Genomic DNA, 22452 nt, shown 5'->3' with positions numbered 1-22452 from the left:
AATCCGGAAAATACGGTACATTTAATATAAAAATATATATAATTATGCTGCATTTCATTACCTGAATGTTTTTAAGCATACCTCACAGCAACAGTACTAAGATAGTATTTCATAATTCATTACAAAGACCATCAAGCCATCCATCATAGAAATGTCTGCAAACTGCCAACTTGTACATTTTCAATTTGTAAAAAGCGTAAACGCTGCCAGGATTATGTTCGGTTGGAATGAACGACACTCTGCAAGGAAGTTGTAGGCGGGCAGATTGTAGGCGTACAAAATACAAGACTTTAACACGACAGACTCTGTTCTCAGTTCTCTGTGTGTGGTTATGCTTTTTTTTGGGGGGGGGGGGGGGTATCAAAATCACACTGACTTTAGGGAAAGAAACCATGCAGATCACAAGTTTTCACTACGTAAACCAAAGCAGATTAGACAGTACAGGGGAAATGTTATACTTTTATCAGGCATAGTGGCATGCACAATTTATCGACAAAGGCAACACTCCATTTCTAATAAAAAACAGGAAGGGAAAAGTAGATCTATTTCAAACATCAGATATCGTACTCTAAAAGCTGTTGTCCTGTCACACTGGTGATGTCGGTGGACTCGGTACACAGCTGTTTGAATTAAATCTTTCCTCAAAGAATCATTTTTAATCATTCATCTCAGGGCATTCATATCCATGTCATAAAATAAATCCAAAATCAAAGGTGTTTAGGTTTAGCCTTGACATACATTAGAATGATAAATACATATAAACAGATAAATATACATATTTATTTTTTAGATTTTATTTTATTTTTGTCTGGCTGTCTACAACAGCAGAGAGCTCGAAAACATGCAGATGATGAAAAGAAAATAATAAAGGTGGTGAAGACACACACAAGCGCGTTGTCAGGGAAACCCCCCCCCCCCCCCCCCCCCCCCCAACAGTCATTTTATCAGGAGGAGACGTGCACATGGACAGAATCAGCTATAATCCTCACGACTTTTCCGATTTGTCGATCCTGTAGGTATCACAACTCTTGTGACGCTGCAACCGTGAGTCATCCTGTTGATTCGTAACCCGTTTTGCACATTCTCACTGATTTCCCGTGTTGTCAGGCTAAATACTGGGACCATGCGTTTTGCACAACCTAATTTTCACGTGCAGTACAGAATGGAACCGCAGAGCTCCATAGAGCGTCCTGTAAATCACAGCATCCCACCAAGAACAGCTCCTTCCTGCTGTTTTTCCACTCGAGGCTTTTCCAAGTTACAAAACTGTGCGCAGCATGTGACCACAACTGAGGCACCGTGTTCACGGTGTCCCGCGGCGTTGTGTTTACATTGTGTGCATCCTCGGGACAAAGCAAACTTGCTGAAATCATTTTTTTTTGTACTTGTAAACTGTTTGCAGAACCATTTCTTTTTTTTTTAGGAACTTGAAACTTTCAGTATTGACATTTCTGATATCCAACTGGTAGTCTGGTTCTCGCTGGACCTTTTTAGTGCAGCCTTGTGCATGAAACACAAACAAAATAGCATTTTGGAATGAAATTAATTGCTACCTTAAACTAAGTGGAGTGTGAACTAGTGTGAGTTGAAGGCCTGACAACCAAATACAGTGTATCTCAGGTCAGTCTATAAATGATTTTACAGTTTTCTGACAGGATGCTGTAAATGTGTAGATAGTCTGAGGACAATGTGACTGTTGTTTGTCCCATATAAATTCATGAATCCTCTTCACCTTGAGGTGGGTAAACAAAGTTACTCCCGATGTTTGAGTGCTAATCTCCGGTGTCGGTAGGCTGCCAGCAAGAAGACGAGAATAATGGCATCGTTCTCATCAAACAACATATGGCGGAATAGCTGAGCGAGCGAGAGACAGGAGAGAGAGAGGGGGCAAGCAGCAAATATATATGGGTCAGGCTTCAAACAAAGATGAATATAACAGATGTTCCATATCGCCTCTACACTGGTACCTCTACTTACGAATTTAATCCGTTCTGGGAGTAGCTTCGTAACGTGAAAACTTCGTAAGTAGAGACGCATTTTGAATGTAAATGCACTAATCCGTTCCAAGCCCCGCAAAAGTATGATATTTTTTAAAAATATTAATTTACCTTTTAGCTGTTACTTTTTGTCCTCTTTGTTTACTGGTCCTTTGCGGTGTTTTCTGCCTCGCGTTTCTTGAAAAACTGATCCAATGACGTCTGCTTTTGCCGGCTTTTGACAATCCGTCGGAAATGTGCGAGGCAGACGTCATCATAATGAGCAATAGACCGACTTGTCAACACTTTTTCCGGGTGACACGAGGGGGACACGAATAGCATGCTGGGATACACGCATACGCAACGGGTTGCCAGGCAGATTTTAGGCGATAGCCAATGGCAGAGCAGCTACGAGCAGCTATTTTTGACTTCGTATCCTGAAACGCCTTCGTAACGAGAGGCAATATTTTCCCATTCAGATACTTCGTAACCTGAAACTTTCGGATGTAGAGACATTCGTAAGCAGAGGTACCACTGTATTTTCTGTTCCAATTTCCTGGAAATGTAATTATTAACACCAGGCCTTCAGAGAGAGAGAGAGAGGTGAAAAAAGAGTAGAAAATGGTGATGTATCTGGGCAAGAAGTGTGAAAGATCCTGCTTGGTGGCATAAAACTGTGATGCCACCAGATCCCGTGAGCCGTGTTTCGGGTAGGAAGCGCGTCACTTATTAATAGTGCTTCTCGAGCTAACATTGGACCTGAAAATATGCTTCAACCCATTTATAATTCTGGAGATGTTAATGACGGTGTTGATGGATATGAGCTGCATTTTTGTACCCGACATGAAAAAGACCAAAGTCATAAAATAAGAAGCAACGCTTCAGGGCAACGTTCATTAACGATTACTTGTGTTGGAGAGCGTCAAATAAATACGTAATAGGACAACTTGTCATTTGTAGGAGAGGAGTCTGTGCAATACTTGCTATGAATGTTTGATGTGTAGAAATACAACAAAACTCATACTGATGATCTTTTGCACTGAACGAAATGAGAGGACCAAACAATAAGCTTTACATCCAAGATCAGGCCCCGAGCATAGAAACCAGACAATGACGCGTGAGCTTTATTAACCCAAAGCAACAGGTTCCAGTCTGTTTTTAATGGTTGCCCTCTCCCGTGTTGGGACTGGAAATTTGTATTTGAAGTCCACGTTCATGGAGAAAGTGTGTTTCGTCTTTGCTTTTTGCAATCAGAAGTCTTCAGCGCTGATAATAGTGTCAAACCTGGTTTGACATGGTTTAACCTTTTTACTTTGATTGGTTTTCATATTTTTATTATTTTTTAATTCTTGCATATAGTCACAGGAAGATAAAAGGTATAAGTTTAGTGAACAAAGAATCTGAAATGGTAAAGCCCTGTGTTATTATGTTGCTCGAAAAGCTTCCCATCAATCTGCACTGTCATCGTTGTTATGCGTGTACCTCCGCCCCCCACTCACGCCGTCCAATCACTCGCCTTCACCATCAGTCCGCCATTTCAACTGGTTCATCCTGCTCAAGTATGACTCAGAAAGAGGTGTGTCAGTTTATCGTGTGGACCGGCACAATCTGTGTTGGGATGTGTGTCGATGAATGTGTATTTCTGTGTGTGCGTTATCATGCGCTGTCATTTTAAATGATGTCATGTTTCCTTGCTTGTTTGCCTCTTCTCTTCTGGACTCCTTGATTTGCGCCGTCTCTCCTCTCTGTTGTTGTCCCACTTTAAATCGGTTCTCGTTTGTCTGTTTGCTCGCTGTTCTTGTGACTCTCTCTCTCTCTCTATTGGACGTTAAAGCAAGGCAGCAGAGCATGCAGGATTTTATTTTATTTTTATTTTCTTTATTGATTCACAGCAACTGTTTATGTTGACAATTGTGTTTCTTGTCGACTCACTGTTTGCCAGACTTCTCAAGTGAACGTTCACACGCGATTTTCTTGGCAGACACTGAGTCTCGAGGTCTACCTCTGAGCTAATCACCACGAGGGGCGGGGACAAAAAGGGAGCAGCCACATCTGATCAAAGGGCTGTATCAGATCTGTAAAGATATCAGTAATATAATCTATTGATCCTCTCCCGTCCATCCAGCTATACATTACACTGTTGCTGCTGTTTTGAGCCCTGCTCTTCTCTGTACAGCCTTCCATGTCATCATGCCCGAGTCTGTTCTAGTCCCTACATCTCACCTAGTCCCTTCACTCACTAGTTCACACTCCTCACCACGGTGTAATCTGTAATCTATTCAACTATTGGTGGGACTACCAACCCAGCAGAACCTTCATACACACTGACAAGTGATGCAGTGAAGACCAAATACCGTACCGGTGAACGCACCACAGCGGCGTCTTGTGACATTTTGAACGTCTTGGTCAGCCGAGACAACCTCATGCAATCACAGAGTTTTTGGCAGCTGTAGGTCCACCATGTTCCGGAATCATAAAATCCAGACACAGTGCCGCCCCAGTGCTGTGTTCTTCCTTCTCATTGGTCCCGCAACCAAGGACCATTCCTGCATCTGTATTTCCCAACAAAGACCCACTTGGAAATGCATGGACTATCTTTGTGTGTGTGGCAAATTCCTCCACAACAGGAAAGTTGGACATCCTGCAAGGTGGAGTAAGATATATAGTGGTCATTCTTAGAAAGGGAGTTATTTATGTCTTGTGTGTTCTTCTTCTTGTCTGCCAGACCTCCAGCAGTTTTTCAACTGGGGTTTTTTTGGATCTCCCTCCAGCTTAAAAACTTAAATGTCCAAAGGATCCGGCTGATTCATGCTCATTTAGGGCTCTGTTGCTGCTTCAGTGTCCTCGGAAAACGATCCAGTGTAGCAGCCGTTAGCAGCCGTATTCAGGAGTATCAGGATAACTAGGCTGCCATCCAATTTCTGCATGTGGATCTGCCACAGTTGTGTCCTTAATGTGGCACATCGCTCAAAAAAGGTTTGTGCTGACGACCATCAGATATGAACTTCTAGTCAATTACAAATTAATATGGACAAGTGATTCCACACTTCAGACATACACAATCTGAATCGATGGCATTTCCTGCAGCCAGATCCAGTTGACATAATGTTGTCTTTCTTAATATTAAGTGTAGTTTTAATCTGTTTAGCCAAACCAACGCAGCTCGTTTCTGTGGGTCGCCTCAGCTTCCTTCCTTTCAGAATGATGGGAGCTGAGAGAAGAGGGAGGGAGAGGAGGCTGTCACCTCACAGAAGTAGCGAATATTCTCATTCATATCTTTCATTTGTGACCTCAAGAAACATTCTGACTGCCAGCTGGGACATTATTCAATGATCGTGGTTCTCCTTTTTCCCCTGAGCTGAGAAGAAATGAGCAGTGGAAGTAAGAGCAGGAGAGCTGGTGTAATTTAACTTCTTAAACTTTAGCCTTTTCCTCCTACACTTTATTCTCGTGTATTTCCTCTGGAGACTGGTTGAGCTTTAACAAAAACGTTTTAGTCCCCTTTATCTATAATGTTAGCGCAGTGTTCCCTTATGCCCTCGGTGTATTTAGGAAAACTGCACCTCAGTTTTACTGTATTCAACTATTTTCCTTTGTTCTCTATTTAAATATGTTCTAATGGGGCACCATATATCCCATGTTTTAAAGAGGAAAAGTCTCCAGACATTTCAGCCAATTGTAACAGAAGAGGAAACACGAAGAGGCTGCTGCTATGGGAGCATGTCTGCCTACCTTAGTGTGCCGTGCACCTGCACACAGTAAGTAGAACAGAATATAAATAATGTTTGCTCATCCACAGATGATGGGCGACCTCATAAATACGAACTCTCAATTAATAAGGCTGTTGCATCCCGCAAGGGTTATACCTCCAATAAATAACCTTGTCTTCCACAGTGACAGTGACATCATTATTCTCCCAAATCGTAGAAAGTTCCCCAAAGCTTTCATGGCGAGTGATCTGAACAGCTCAAATTTAAAATTAGTGGAGTGTCCCTTTGCTAAAAAGACTGAACATGCTGATTCTAAAATCAACTTTTCCTGTTTTGTCTTTCATTTTCAAGCTACTGACCACTTCCTGCTTAAGATTTCAGTATAAAAGCCTTGCATCCAAATTAATCCATCGCCTTTGGGAATATAGGGATTAGGGTTAGTAGCCATTGTAACATTGTAAACACGCCTTGTGGTCGTAAAGTTGAACTGCATAGGTTCCGCATAGGTCGTAAATCGACAACCCCCCCGTTTACTTTCAATGGCAGCAGTTTAATCTGAAGGTTGATGAAGTAAAACAATTAGTAAATAAAAATGTACCTTATGCTGTGAAAATATTTTGGCATTTCCATTAACAGAGAATATATATCTGGCAGGGTTTTGAGATGAATTTTAATACCCATAATACGGGATTAACACCGTGGGAGGAATGGAATAACAGGCCTCGCTTACTCAGCTCTCCTGTCTTCTTCCTTAATCTGTTGGAGTTTCTCCGATGGGGAAGCGACGAGTCGCAAACCATGAACCACACACACACACACACTCACGTGGAAATCTTTGCACAGCTGCAAATGCGGCAGCACACCTGGGAAAGACCTTTAGGCAGCGGAACCCCCACTAAAGGGCTTTTGGGTGTGCATCAAGAGCTGATGTGCATTGCTTACTTTCTCATGTGACCTGGACCGTCTCTTTCCTGTTGGACTAAAGGAGTGATAAGTGGTGTGCCCGCTCCCTCTCTTTCCCTCATCCCACCGTGCCTGTCCAATCATCCTTCTTCAATTGAGGGAGGAGGTGAGGATGGACAGGCAAGGACAAAGTTTCATCTTTTTTCCTGAGAGAAGTGAAAGTAAAAAGGAAGGCGGAGTCACGTGACAATCAATGGGCTAGAAATCTCTGGACCGAACATTTCATTTAAATTATTGTTGATCAGGGGAGACAGATTACAGATGGGTTTAACTGGACTCTGGACTTTTCTCTGTCTTATCTGACCTGCCTTCCCTTTTTCTAATTCAATTACACATCTCTCCAGAAGTGAATAAAGCTTTTATTGACTTTTATACAATCAAGCCTACAGGAGGTTGTTTCTCTAACCAGAGTTCTTTTTTTTGGAAAGCAGCTTTCCGGCCATCAACAGCAGATTTATCATGCGGTATTCCAATTTATTTCCTCCTATCTCACTTTTTGAATGCCACTTCCTCCTCCTCTTCGTCTTTACCCCGCTCCCCTGCACCCACCCCCCCACTACTTCCCACTTCCAACAGAAGCTCAGAGCAAGCCTTACTACTCCGATTACTCCCCCATCCGCCTGCTCATTCACAAGATGTGCACCAGCCAATACCTGGACCTGTTCATCACCATCGTCATCGGGCTCAACGTCATCGCCATGTCCATGGAGCACTACCAGCAGCCTGAGGTCAGAAGGGGGGCGGGAAGTCGGGTTATGCAATTATGTATCTCTGAATAGTGTTGCTAGCAAGGGTACCAAAAAATAACAATTATATTAATTACTATAAATATTATGAATATTATCCCCCCTGGATGACAAGGTCCGCGTTGGGTGTTAGGGAACCAGGGCAACCTGAGAAGAACTGGGATACTGCAACAAGACATAAATGGAGAAGGGCGGAAAATAAGGAGTTGTTGTTCCACCATGACTGACGATCATTTGAAAGTCTGGTTGGCACTGGTTACCAACAATCCATCCCTGACTGATTCCATTCGGTTCAAGGCATCAGAGTAGGAAATGGTCAAAATATGTACAACATGGTATTTTGCTATATGGGTTAATGTTGTTAAGCAAGGTACAAAACACATATTCTAAATATAAGGTATACTCAGTGTATATATATATATGTTTAGAATTTTGTTGCTGGTAGATCATTTTGACTGTCATTTTAAAAGTAACTCTTAAGCCAGAAAAGTATGTGCATCGCTGATTTAAACTGTCATGGGATACAGGTAAGGCCCAAGTGTATTACAAGAGCTTGTATGAACAAGAACCACTTATTGGAAATACTTCACCAACTGGTAGAGATTGGAGGTTAGAGTTCTGATCCACTTGTTTTAGAAATATTATCACTGAGTACATGAAAAGGAGGTGGATGACAGGAAACGCACAAAGAAAGACTCTGTGGATGCATGAAAGAAGGATGATTAGAGAGATAAGATGAGATGGATCTTTGTCAAGTTGATCAATCTTTAACCCGCCTCTCTGACATTCTCAGGAGCTGACGGAAGCATTGAAGATTTGTAACTACGTCTTTACTCTCATCTTTGTTTTGGAGTCTGTCTTCAAACTGGTGGCCTTCGGCTTCCGGCGCTTCTTCAAAGACAAGTCAGTACTGACTCCCTCTCTAAAGTAATGCCCAAAAGTCTTGAGCACAGATCAGGGAGAAATGCTGCATAAATATTTCACTCCGTTTTTCTTTTTTACATTGTCATGGATCCGATATTGAAAGTAAATTGTCGGTTAAAGGTACTGTTCTTCAACTTCTGAGTCATGCGGAAAATCTGAGGCAGTTCTGAGAACTTACATGAACCTTTTCTAAGGTGCTCAGAGGCCTGCATGAATATAAACGGCCTCATTAAACGGTCATAAAACATGCTGCCTCAGATGATTTCATAGCTTTGAAATCCTTGGCGTCCCACTGCAAACCACACATAATGTCCAAACACGATTGCAGCAGCACAAATGTATAATAGCAGGCATCAGATTTATTTAAACACACACTGAAAAACACACCCCAGTGGAGGCATCACATTGTGGGAGCAGAACCGACCACAAACGGCTCCATGATGCTCTTTCTCTTTGCCAGTGTGGATCATTATCCATTCTGGAATTGGCAGTAGTCCAGTTTGATATTACACTGCTTCACACTCGCACACATTTACACACAAACAGATGGAAACAACTGGCTCGGACCAAAGGGACTATTGCGATCGTCTCTGTGAGTTTTCAATTCTATGTTTTCTGTTTGTTAATCCAAGTGTGAACTGGTGAACTCCTGCTTGTGAAAATGAATCAATGGAAAATGACAATTGTGATTGGCACCCATCTTTGCCCACTATTTGTACACTCATTCTCTTCCAGACTTTTTGTTCAGTGCACATTTATTGCAGTGACTCGAAAATTACAAGCACCGTAGGACGGCAGCAGAATCGTCCAATGATATCGGGATGAGAAAACTTTGGAACTGACATCTGGAACAATTGTGAAAACCAAAGTGACTCGTGCAGACTAGAGTGGAGAGCATTGATATTTTGTTGGATTTGATGGGTGTATGTGTGTTCGTAGGTGGAACCAGCTGGATCTGGTCATTGTGCTGCTGTCTATTATGGGCATCACGCTGGAGAAGATTGAGGAGGCCTCTCTGCCTATCAATCCCACCATTATCCGAATCATGAGGGTGCTGAGGATCGCACGAGGTATCAGCCCCACACTGTGTCCGTCTGTCTATCCTCTTTGGCACGCTCTGTTCCACGCCGGTTTCCTATTTGAAATTTGTTCTTATGCTGCCACATCCTTGGTATTCCTGTTGTAGTCATTTCTGCTTGACAAATATCTGCGGGGTTTAGGCAGGGTGTGAGCGAAACAGATTGGACAAAGAAATGCACTAGGCTAACAAAGGTAGTGCCAAAGAGCAAACAAGCAAACAAGCAAAGAAAAGGAGAGTGAGAAAGGTGGGTGATAAAGAAAGACGTGTGAAAGTCAACAAAGCTGCAATGATCTGAGGAGAAATGAGAGAGAGAAAGAATAAAGGCAGAGTCAAGGATGACGAATAATTTCTGACCTGAAAAGAGATGAGAAGAAGATTGGAAGAAGATGGGGTTGAAAAAAAGAAGCAATTGATGTCAGGATGGAAAAAGGTTTAGATGAAGTGAATGGGTATAATGACAGAGGAATAAATGGAGGAGAGTTTTATATTGGCTGAGATAAATGAGCATATCTGGAGGGAGGCTAAATGTGGGAAAGGATTGGAGGCGCTAAGAGGGAATGATCAGAAGAGAAAACGTGACACTGCTTGAGTGCTACAGGCCAACGGTCCAGGCAAATAAGCGTAACTGCGGGAGGGGAGCCGACGAAGCAGGAAGTAGAGGGGAGACCAGAGACGGAATGGAAAATCAGAGCACTCCCATTTTTCCTGATTATTACCTCCGCCGAGCAGCTCATTCCCCTCACACTGTCACACAGCCACACTGCCCTCCCTGTTTCACAGGTGACGGCTTCCAGGCCTATGTAAGGCTGAACCACCCTCGTATTATTGAGACACTTTTCCCTTTTGTCTGTGTGTCCCAACAGTATTGAAGCTCCTGAAGATGGCGGTGGGGATGAGAGCTTTGCTGGACACCGTTATGCAAGCCTTGCCTCAGGTGAACACTCGACCGATTTAAGTACAACCACAGCGACCATTTGGTTTCGCTTTCTATTCCTCATCTGTGTTTTTCTTCATTGCTCTTCAGCATGCTAACACATGTCTCGTTAACTGTCTGTAGCGTTGAACCACAAAGGCATTTCTATTTTTGGTTCTGTTTCTCCCTCCGGTGACCCGGCATCTCATCCGGGGGTGTCCCCTGCCTCTTGCCCGTTGCCGGCTGAGATAGGCTGAAAAGCACATTATTGAAGTCATCCTTAAATTTGACTTTGGAGAGGTTTAAAAATATGCATATTCCTCTTGGTTGTATCATTATGGCCCTTTATTTATTTTCTAAGGTGTTTATTTTCCTTCTTCATTGATTTATTTTCTCTAACTAATCCTTCTCTCTTCCTGTTGTCTCTCTGCAGGTGGGGAATCTGGGGCTTCTCTTCATGCTTCTCTTCTTTATCTTTGCAGCCCTGGGAGTGGAGCTGTTTGGTGACTTGAGTAAGGACAGTTGCACACAGGCACTTATAAAGGCACTTCATGCACAGCCATACTCCAAATATTTAGTCCTCTCAGATGTGGGTTTAATCTCAATGACCTTTTGGATGGATTTCTCTAATGTTGATAGGCGCTTGTAGCTGTAGAGACGAGTAGTTTAATAACCTTACTGCTAACTAAAAAGTCCCAATTTCTGTCTTTGTGCCTGTGTGTTTTGTCCCTCCTTACCTCCTCAGTTTGCGATGAGCTCCACCCATGTGAAGGTCTGGGGCGCTATGCTACATTTAAAAACTTTGGGATGGCCTTTTTGCTGCTCTTCAGAGTTTCCACGGGAGACAACTGGAATGGCATCATGAAGGTGAAACAAAACTAGCATCGGAGTATATGTATATGCACATAAATGGAACAGCTGATTGAGAGCAAACGTGTGGGCAGTTGCACGCCCTGAAGCGCCACAAAATCACGCTTAGATCAGACATTTTTTTCAACACACTTGACTCCAATGCCTGCATTCATTTTGAGAGTGGGGAGGTTGTGGGGAAGGATGGACGAAGATGTGCATCTGGCTTTCACACCAGATGCCTGAAGAAATGGCCTATTTCTGTGCCCGTGATCTTTGATCTTAACCATAATGTAACTTTGGTCATCTATGCCTTCATGTAGCGGCCATATTCGCATTCCTGTGAGGCTAGGCTACTGAAATACTAACATCAGAATAATGCCAAGTTGGTATCCTGCTGTGGACACACTGTGGCTACTTTTGATCTTATGGTTGAAGAAAAGTTTGGGGCTTAACATATTGAAAAAAACTTTCCATTTTACAAAGCCATTACAGATGTGACCAAACACCATTAATATGTCACTAAAGTTCAAGGTCAATGTTATTGTTGAGCTAAACTAATGGTTTAGGAATCACTAATAAGGGTTATTCATCTCACATCCATGAATGTCTGTACAGAGACGTCATGGTCTTCCAATAGTCATTGAGATATTTCAGGACTGACCCACAGCCTTCCCACTCGTGTGGATAAATGACTATTCTATTAGGCTTTTGCAGAGTCCTCTGTTACGATCTGTTGTTGGCAAAGCTTTAACTGATTTACTCATGCTTTCATCTAGGACACTTTAAGGGACTGCGCTCACGAAACCGGGACCTGTTACAACACTGTGGTCTCTCCCATCTACTTTGTCTCCTTCGTTCTGACCGCTCAGTTTGTTCTGGTCAATGTCGTCATTGCGGTCCTGATGAAGCACCTCGAGGAGAGCAACAAGGAGGCCAAAGAGGAGGCGGAGCTAGAGGCAGAGTTGGACATGGAGGAAAGACTCCAGGCGGAAGACATGGCTACGAGGTCACCCCAGCTCAACCCTCTGGCGCTGGGCATTGACAGGTCGAGTTCTGGAGGTTCTCCGTGGAGGTCCCCTGGTGGACAGGATGGGGAGCGGGAAAGGGACAGCCCTATGGGCTCTCCCAATGCTGATATAAGCAGAGATTCTGTGGACATCACAGAAGAGCCTGCTCCATGCGTGGAGCCCTCACTAGAGGTGATAAATCCTTTTGTGCCGGTAATTGTACTGGAATATGCCAATGTATTATTCTGCGTAAGCCATGCTGACCCATATCAGGATGATTTACGGACTGTGTGTGTGTGTGTGTGTGGAGCCGGTCCCTCCCGAGGACATGCCACTCATAGATAGGTCACCGTGCCATGGGAAAAGCGGACCACAAGGCCTTGTTTTTCGCTTCAGCAGCTATTTCCAGACAGGAGGGAACTTTCAGGGGAGAGGAAATAGAGGTCCTGCTATATTCTCCCTAGAACATGTATGTCTTCCTCCAGTGCTCTTCTGAAACATGTTTTATTAAGCCATCATCCCCCCGGCCTGAGGGAAACCTTCAAGCACGTGGTGTTGTACTGCCCCCTTGTGGAATTAAGTGATAGTGATTCAGTTTCCGTGCGGCGCATGAAAATCGTCACTTGTCATTTATTGAAATAGTCATTAAGATAATGTCGTTTTCCTACCAGATCTGTTCCTTTTGTCTAATGTCTTTTCATATATCTGTTTCATCCTGATCTATTATGCATTTCTTTCACTTTCTACCTTTGATCCATTTTTCTGTCCTGATTTTAAGGCTCTATATCTCCCTTGTCCTTGTCGTTTTCTCCCAAATTTCTACCTTTGATCCATTTTTCTGTCCTGATTTTAAGGCTCTCTATCTCCCTTGTCCTTGTCGTTTTCTCCCAAATTTCTTCTTGCTTACTTATTTCTCTCTGTCTCTCTCCCGGCTCCTTTTCTGTGTCTCGGCATTATCAAAGTTCGTCCAGCAGAGAGCACAGTTTGACTCAATCTCCCTGGTCATCCAGGGTTCAGTGGAGGGAGAACTGAGCTTGATGGACAACCTGTCTGGCTCGATCTGCCACTACTACGCATTGCCCCCCAAGTCCAGCAAGCACAGCACTGACCAGAAGGTTAATCATCACCAGAGCAATGTACTGTCTCCATTTCACATGTCTAGATGGTTACTGCTCATAAACTTGTAGGGCTGCACATGTAATGTAAAGTACACGTACAGAATAATCAGAACTCTATCAACAAAGTAAATATAATTTCATAAAATAAGCGATAATGCCTTTTAAATGGACATTTCACCAAAATTACACAAAAATGTATTCCCACTTAGGTGTAGAAATCATTTACACTAATCATTCTCATCTGAGAGATTCATGCGTCCATCCAGTCTGTTCTAATTCTGAAATGCAGTGTCTCTGACAGCGTTAATGTTAAAACTCAACCAGAAACAGCCCAAAACAATGTCTCAGTTTTTCATGATAATCCTCTGACCTCACTGGGAATAAGCCCGATTAAAATGTCCTATAGATTCTCAACGTCAGTGGAGTCGTAGAGAGACGTGTTGCTGCACAAACATTATTTCAACTGAGTCTATTTCCTTGGAAATGAAGTAGAATAATATTATTGTCCGTAAACTTAATACCCTGACGTATTGATTAGGTAATTGCACATATGTGGCTATTTATTTTGTAACGTATCTATATTGGTTTTATGTCTGTCATTTTTCTTTTTTTTCTTTTTCTATATTTATTTCGAATGCAACAACAACAACAAAACTATACAACACCCATAAAATAAAATAAACATTCAGCTTCACTATAGTACACATTTGAGTAATGCACCAAATATATTCTTGAAGCAGAGAAACCAGACTCTCGCTCAGAAGTCTGTAGCGTATTGACTCAATCGATCACTGAGTCGCTGAATAATGCATCAGGGTCCTTCATTTTCTCATTTAAAGGCAAATTTGGATAAAATGCATTAACACTGCAAAACATCGCCTTCTAACAGCTTGAAATGGGTTGTCATGTTATTAAATGCCTAAGGCCACCTCTCAATGTCTGGGTGGTCAATTTGTCTCTCAGACGCCGTTTCTCCTGTTCAGGAGGAGGTACAAGTACGCAGCAGCGCCTTTTTAAAAAGCCAAGGAGTGTAAACTCTCCCAGGCTAACTGCAGAATTTAGAGATCACATGAAAAAAGTACACCTTGGATGCTGCAAATCAAAATATAAATAAGCCAACACTATGACACTACATACATAATAAACTAGAAAAGCACTCAGAGAGCACAGACCTCCGCCGAGCAGCTCATTCCCCTCCTAAATGGATTTACACCGTCCACATGGTGATCTGGATCATCTCCAAAAGGTTCTAGTGGGATCTAGGCATGTCGGATCCCTTTATGACTGTGATTTTTCGTGAGTGAATTAATGCATATTTTACAAGTATTTTTGAAAAAGCCTCCATTATAAGTAAATGAGAAAATGCAGATTTATTTTCTTCTATCTAAATAGGGATCCAGATCGCTCCCAAAATGAGATCTAAGCTAGACAAAGAACCATCTTCAAATTTGTTTTTCCATCAAGATCCATCCAGCAGTTTTTCCGTATTCCTGCTAACAGACAGACAGACAGACACTGTCAAAAACAGAACCTAATTGGCGGAGGTAATAAATATTTGTTTCTGTGAAAGACATTCTCATTCTCCAGCTGCAGACTTTAGTGTGTTCGTGTGTCTGGATTCTGACATAGTGTTGCTGTTGATAACCTCACAAACAATATGAGCAGTAATAAAATGTCTCCTTTCCTTCCTCTTTGCTCTGCTACCTGCTTCCAGTTTAATATATCTTCTTTCAAATAAGGTTATGTTAGCTGCAGGTCTTTTCTGTGTGTAGTGTCCAGAGTGTGCATTTTCTTTTCTCTGCTCACCGGCCATTGTCTCTTCCTGCCTAGATCCCACTAGCGGAGATGGAAGCTTTGTCTCTGACATCTGAGAATTCCTGGTCCCGAGCTCTGACAGACGACTCGGCCCCTGATGATTTTAACCCCCTCTTTCTAACCAGTCTGGAATGCAATGTACTGACAGTTCCTTGCTTCCGTTATCCGTTCTCCTCCCCGCTGCAGTATGTTGTCAGGTTTCTTTCTCAGAGCGCTTCCAAAGCCTCTTGTCCCTCCATCTGCTCGTGCACTCACACAGAAAAAAAAAAATGTCTTCCAGTTTATAATGGAGGGATGAAAAATGTTAATGCATGTAATAAACAACTATTAATGTTCTAATATGACAGCAGGTCAGCTGAACATGGAACATGGAGGATTTTTCTAATGGCAAGTATGTAATTTAGCATAAAGACAAAGTATCCAAGGATAGTGGAGCATTTTGACGCTTATTTAATCTATAAATCATTCATTCATGAATCTATAAGTAATACTTTACTCACCATAATTTTAATGTGCTACTTCTCTGCCTGTCTGGCTAGCATCAGGTAAAGTCCTGCATCACAATAATCCGAACATCATTATAAATTAGTGTTGAGATGCACACAGCATTACATTATTTCATTTATCTTATGGAAATGAAATGAATGAAACCTATATTGATCCAGCCGCATTAATGCATTACAAAATGTCATGAGTTGAAAGTGTCCGCCTTGCTCGAAGGAAAACCACATCCAGTATTCTGGTTTATTATTGTCTTCTCATCCGCACCCTCACCAGAATTGATTCTCACATTCCTTTCTGCAATAATGATTCTGTCATTGAGTGAAAGACAATCAGCCCCTAAGGTTATGATAACCCATCAGCTCGGGTCATTAAGTATCATATTTCTCCTGATTGGTAGTGTGTCGTCACCCAATGAGGTTCTCAACAACCTCGCCTGCTCATCCAGGCCTGCAACACATTGGGATTGATCATGCTCATTTTCCACCTCATGACATTAGATCCTATTTATTGGGATTGAGCTGAAGAAAAAAGATGGTGATGAGGTAAAGGAGTACAAGAGGCATTGAAAGACCCTGGTGAATCTAACCATGCACCCCAACTTTCCCTTCCTTCATCCCACCCCTCCAGCCTACCGTGTGTGCCGCTCCAGTCCAGTCCAGTCTAGTAGAACAGTTCTCTTCTTCACCTGCCACTTTACCACTTTCTCCCCTGTTCTCATTTATTACTTTCCTCTCATTCATCCTTCCTTTTCTCTGCCCTTTTCTGTCCATCGATTTTGTTTTCACTGTGCTTTCCATGTGAGTCTACGATGTTTTCTCTCACGGCCCTCTTCCTTCAGTCTTGGTTTGTGTTTATTCTATCCTTTGTCCTCCTACTTGGTTGTGAAGTCTGCTGGAACTCCAGAAGCTCTGTGATGGTTCTGTAATGGGTCAGGCTGAGGGACACTGCCTCAGCTGACACACGGTCACGGCGCAAACTCATAGAAATTTACATTAATGTGTCCTCAAAAAGCACCTCAATATCCGAACCTGGCTCAGTCTTGAGTCTGTGATCTGTGGCAGCTTTGTGCCAGTCAATTCCAACATGCAACAATCCCATGTGTTCTCCTTGTTTGCATTATGTCTGCGAAGCCTCGACCTCTCCAGCTCCAGAAGGTTGCTTATTCTCTTGTCTTTTTTCCCCAGCCGGAGCAGCTCGATGCTGGGGAGCCACCGGAAGGCAATCTGCTAAGAGTCAGGAAGCCAGCGGTGGGACGCACACACTCGCTGCCCAATGACAGCTACATGTTCCTCCCCCTTCAGCCCTGCGGCCACTCGCCTCCTGCACAGCTTCGAGTGCAGACACGGGGGTCCAAGCACATATTCGTCAGCCAGAGGGCCCAATCAGGTAAACATGTCCAGTACAGTATTTCAGATGAATTTCATGGCAAAGCCATAGCATGAACGTGCTAATTCTAAATGTTGCCACTCATCATATTCAGTGATCTGCCCGTTGGTTTGCAGGCTCCAGCTGCTCAGTGCGTTCACAGACAGAGGAGTGCTCCCAGCAGCTGACCGTCCCCACAGACCTCTTCAGACCCATCAGCCCCCACAGCCACTCAGACTCAAAGAGTATACCACGACTACCCCCTCCCAGACGCACACATACTCTCAGCCGGACACTCCGCCGACAGGTGACTCGATTACACCGTTTAAGATTTATATCTTTATCTTTTGACTTCTGTCATCATCATCATCATAATCATTACAAATTAAACCTGATTATACCGATTAATGTACTTAATAATAGAAACAAGAATTCTAATGAGTCATACGATGAAGTTATGGTAAAAGGTGGTTGAGGCTAGACCAAGGACAGACGTAAGTATTTGTGAGCAGCAGTATGACTTTTTGCTGAGGAAGAGTATCACAGATGCAATGTTTGCGTTGAGGCTAGTAATTGAGAAGTACTGGGAAGGTCGGAAGGAGCTGCATTGTGTCTGTGGATTTAGAGAAAGCCTATGACAGGGTGCCCAGAGGGGAACTGTGGTACTGCATGAGGAAGTCTGGAGTGGCAGAGAAGTATGTCAGAGTAGTTCAGGACATGTATGACAGTCGTACGACAGCAGTAAAGTGTGCAGTAGGAGTAACAGAGGAGTTTAATGTAGAGGTGGGATGCACCAGGGATCAGCTCTGAGCCCCTTTTTGTTTGCCATGAGATGGGAAGCTCCTTGGAATATGATGTTTGCAGATGAAGAATTGTGTGCAGGCAGGCTGGAACGGGTGGAGGAAAGTATCAGGTGTGCTCTGTGATAGGAGAGAGTCAGCGAGGACGAAGGGAAAGGTCTACAAGACACTGGTGAGGACAGCCATGATGGACGGCTTAGAGAAAGTGGCTCTGAGGAAAAGACAGGAGGCGGAGCTAGAAGTGGCGGAGATGAAGATGCTGAGGTTCTCCTTGGGAGTGACCAGGTTGGATAGGATTAGAAATGAGACAATAAGAGGGACAGTGAAGGTTAGACATTTCGGTGGCAAGGTCAGAGAGACCAGACTTCAATGGTTTGCCAGGGAACAGGACTAGAGGTCGACCCAGGAGAAGATACATGGACGTAGTGAGGGAGGACATGAGAGTGGCTGGTGTTGGGGAGGACGATGCAAAGGACAGGGGGAAGTGGAGAAGGTTGATTCACTGTGGACAAGGGATGCTATATTTTGAGCAGAATTAGAGTTAATGTGAGAAAACATATGAGAATAGTATTAATATTAATCAAAGATATTTTGAAATCTAACATTACTGAAGTAAAGCTATAGTATAGAAAAGATGATTTAAAAAATACTGTAGGGTAACGGATTAGAAATGAAGGATACCGTGTTAACCCTTTCCACTCTTTCTTTGTTGCATGTTCTAAACAATTTCACTTTTCTCCCTCCTTCTTTCTTCCCATCCTTCTGGTGTTCTGGTGTGATGCTGACTTATCTCATCCATTTTCCACATTGTTATCCTGGGATCCCAGCTCAGTTGGGGCCAAAAGCCACCCGAACCTGAGCTACTGCTCAAACACAGATACTCCTGTTTCTGAAACTGACTCAGTTGTCATCTTCCCTGAAACAGACAGACTCACCAGGCCCTCATCCTTTTCCTTTGTCACACATTAAGAATTTGATGTCCTGCTAACCATCAGCCACAAAACATCTGGAACTATATACGCTAGATTTATCTGGAGGAAAAACTAACACTTCAAATCTTCTATATTCTTATATGAGCAGCAGGAACTACTCCTATTTGACGTATTCAAGCCAAGCACGGGTGGAATTTTGCTGTGTAATTTACCCACAATGCAGTGCACTTAGTTCACAACAAACTCAGGGGCTTGCTAAAGGAGGATGAATGCTGTTCATATGCATTTTGGCTCTTTTGTACAGACAGTAAAGTGATTAATTTTTATAGCAGCGTGCACAGATACTCACCAGAGTACAGTAATCATTGCTTCAATCAATGTGTGATCATTATTACTAGAACTGTTTCACTATTATTGTGTTGTTCAGCAGTGGCTGGTGATTGGCCAGGGCTGGTTGCCACACCTTTGACCACAAAGTCTCATTATTCACGCAGGGAAACCCGTCCCAGAACTTTGTTGACGGGCTTTGCCCTAGAAAACACGACTTGTTTCCTCATAGATCCACGATACTTCAATCTGCCAGATTCAGCACATGTTTATTCAAGTACTATCGATTTAATGCGACCAGTTTGTGTTCTATGGGAAACAAGTCATGACTCCATGCATGAATTTTTAGTAACCACTGTGCTTGCTAACCCTCTGCTGCAGAAGTCATGTATTATGTTTATCCTCTGACTCTTGATCTCAAGCCCTGTGCTCAGAATTTGTTTGTAAGTGACTGACAACTGTGCCACAGAGGATTTACAGGGTTTTAGGTGAACAGTCAAAGGTTAAAGAGGACGGTGATCTGACTCAGAGTTCACTGTGTCAGCCCAGATTTCAGGAGTTCAAGGAAAAAAATAATGCAAATGCATGTTTCTGGGTCAGATTAATAAAATCTTATGAGCCTGCAATTTGGATATTAATTACATTAATTGGTGCCTGTAAATTTCCGCATGATTTACATGCAGTAAAAAATCCCACAAAAATGTGTTGATTTCACACCAGTAAGGTGATTTTCACTTTAATAATCTAAATGTGGCAGGAAGTGTCCCTAGCAGATTTAAGGAGTGTTTGAGTGCAGTCATTTAATTTTCAGTCCTTTTGTAAATAATTGTTTATTGGTGTCTAAAGTTTCAATAAATTCACTTTTTTTTTGTTAAATTGCATCTGCTCCTTCTGCCTTGTTGAAAAAAAAAAGATTATCAATATGCAAATATGTTTCATTTTATTTTACTGCAGAAAATAAAATATATCCTACTCCACTGGATAATTTATTTTCAGTTGATTTACATCAGCACAAATACTAAGGCGCAGTATGTTAAGTCAAAATGACTTGGTAGCTATCATGTCATTGGTTAAAAGTTATACTTAAATAAACGCAAGATCTCCATATACCTTAATAATGTGTGGAATCTAGATTTAAATTTAACATTATATTTTATATCTGTGGAAACACTGGCCACACTATGAACTTTGATCCAGACTGCTCCTTCTCATTCTCGTCCACTCACACTAACCAGTTTCCCCTTCTCATCCTTCCTGGTTCCCCATACCCATACTCCTCAACCCCCTTCCTTTCATTACACATCTCTCTCCCTCTCTTCATCCCTCTCACTTTAATATTTCCTCCCTCCTCCCTTCCATGCTTCCAGGTTGCGGTGTCCACTGACTCTCAGGATGCCCTGTGTTCAGATGGAGGGGATAGCAGTGAAGGAATTGTGAATGTAGCCTCCCTGACCATCCCTCCATCTCCATCCACCTCCACTCCCTCCGACTCTCCCTCTCCCTGCTCCCATCATGATCATCAGCCTGTTTTCTGCCTGGTACCTGCCACACCGAGCACCTCTCCCAAACCCTTGTGCTCCAGCAGCGTGCACACTCAGCTTCACGAACAGCACTGCCTCAGCTCCACCTCCCCTTCCTCTTCATCTCCATCCTTACCTCCTCTGCCCTTACCAGCCAGGCTGCACCAAGAGGAGGATGCCTCAGTGGATCAGGAGGTGTCCCTCATCACCCACGCGGGGTTAGCCTGCAGCGATGACGTCATGGCAGCAGACAGTCGAGATGGCAATGAAGGTTACGGTAGCTTCACAGGCTGCCAGGAGAGCCGGAGTCCTTGTTTGAGGCAGCTAAAGAGGTTCCACAGCGCTGACACCCAGAGCCCCAGCGCCTTCCTGCCCCGCCCCCGACCTTACTCCTGGCTGGATGACCCAGGACGACATTCTGTAGAGGTATTCTCGTCAGTGAAGTCCATCCCCCATTGCAGAACCACCTCCACCTCCTCTGGCTTCGTGTCACGAGCCAATAGCCTGCAGATCCACAGTCAGACCCCCACTCAGCCCTCGCTACCCTCGCCCCAACGCAAGAAGAAGATGAGCCCACCCTGCATCTCTGTGGAACCCCCTGATGGACTGGAACCTAAATCTGGTCTCTACTCGGGCCTGGCTGGACTTGGGGGCATGGGACTGGGGGGGATAGGGATGCCCCTTCCTGTACCCAGCCGGGACACCTGCCTGAGGAGGAGAGCACAATCCAGTGACTCCAAGGACACATTTGACCAAGGAGCTGTTGAGAGCTCAGGATGGGACGGAGGCTTGCCAAACCCCAACACCAACCCCAAGCTATTGATTCTTCCCAGTTTGTCATTTGACGGGACAAGCGCTGAGCACTGAACACGAACATCTCCAATGCACACACCCACACCCAGCTAGATGAATTCTCCACACACAAACACACGATGCACTTTGTGTATCTATGATGGTGATAGTCCTAGTAATAATAATGCTGTAGAGAGTAATAATGGTAAAAATACAATAAAATTAAGGAGTGCAGTACTGTAGTAGTGTGGCCATCCCTTGTTTTTGTATTGCTACTGCCAAAACAACCAGAGAAGAAGAGAACACATGGGATGACAACACAAGCATGACTGTTTCTCTTCTGCTACGCCTGCTCGCCACTGGCTGCAGCTTGAGCCCGTAACCTCTGGAGTGACATCAGCACCGGGGATTTGGCACCCTCTAATTGCTGTCTGAACTGCCCAGTGTTTTGCACGGGACAGGCTTTGCCCAGTCGGTGGAGGTACAAAGCAATATGAACGTTTTAGAGACACTATTTTCTTAAATTATTGGGCCATTGTGTTTGTACAGGATGTTGTTTCAAATTGCATTCAGTTTTTATTTTCATGTATTTTTCTGTGATTCTTTTTTTTTTTTTTTTTTTTTTTTGATGGTTTGTCTTTGTGTCTTTTTTCCACTGTAATATATTTGTAGATTTCTTTTGGTTTGCTGAGGAAAGTGAATGTTTTTCAAAGTGATGAAAACCATGTATTTGTAGGAATAATATATAAATATAGATAAAAAAAACTCATTAAACTGAGCTTGGATTTTTAAGCACACACATTGTACAGTAGTGATTTGTTTGTTGGGGGGGGGGGACGGGACGCTATTCTTCATTCTTTTATTTTTTGGATTTCTTCAGTCTCAGCAACAATCTCGGCCTTCAGAACCTGAAGATACAATAAAAACATCTATGTGTTTTAAAATTGATTACACAGCTGGTTTTTATCCATGCTCAAGTTTGAATTCTTCATCACAGGTAAGTAAAAAAAAAAAACATTTCCACATTATATAAGATCCAATTGTATTTCTATAGCACCAGAACAGAACAGAAAGTTATCTCAAGGCACTTTACAGGTGTAGCAGGGA

At 43.1% G+C, this 22452-nt stretch overlaps 1 protein-coding gene across 1 annotated transcript in view; it reads left to right on the top strand.

The window, feature by feature from the left end:
* LOC137914649 (voltage-dependent T-type calcium channel subunit alpha-1G-like) overlaps nt 1-21420 on the top strand; it is a 28438-nt gene extending 7018 nt beyond the window's left edge. Inside the window, exons 7-18 of the mRNA XM_068758163.1 lie at nt 7226-7377; nt 8189-8298; nt 9259-9389; nt 10264-10334; nt 10747-10825; nt 11059-11180; nt 11942-12364; nt 13135-13287; nt 15121-15243; nt 16794-16995; nt 17112-17281; nt 20401-21420. Of these exons, the coding sequence (XP_068614264.1) occupies nt 7226-7377; nt 8189-8298; nt 9259-9389; nt 10264-10334; nt 10747-10825; nt 11059-11180; nt 11942-12364; nt 13135-13287; nt 15121-15243; nt 16794-16995; nt 17112-17281; nt 20401-21420 (2756 nt within the window). The remainder of the gene's footprint in view (nt 1-7225; nt 7378-8188; nt 8299-9258; nt 9390-10263; nt 10335-10746; nt 10826-11058; nt 11181-11941; nt 12365-13134; nt 13288-15120; nt 15244-16793; nt 16996-17111; nt 17282-20400) is intronic.
* The last annotated feature ends 1032 nt before the right edge of the window (nt 21421-22452 follow it).

The sequence above is a fragment of the Brachionichthys hirsutus genome, unplaced genomic scaffold (genome assembly GCF_040956055.1).
Source record: "Brachionichthys hirsutus isolate HB-005 unplaced genomic scaffold, CSIRO-AGI_Bhir_v1 contig_881, whole genome shotgun sequence".
NCBI classification, from domain to species: domain Eukaryota; kingdom Metazoa; phylum Chordata; class Actinopteri; order Lophiiformes; family Brachionichthyidae; genus Brachionichthys; species Brachionichthys hirsutus.
The sequence above is the reverse complement of the archived record's forward strand: the minus strand, read 5'-3'. Positions and strand labels throughout refer to the sequence as shown.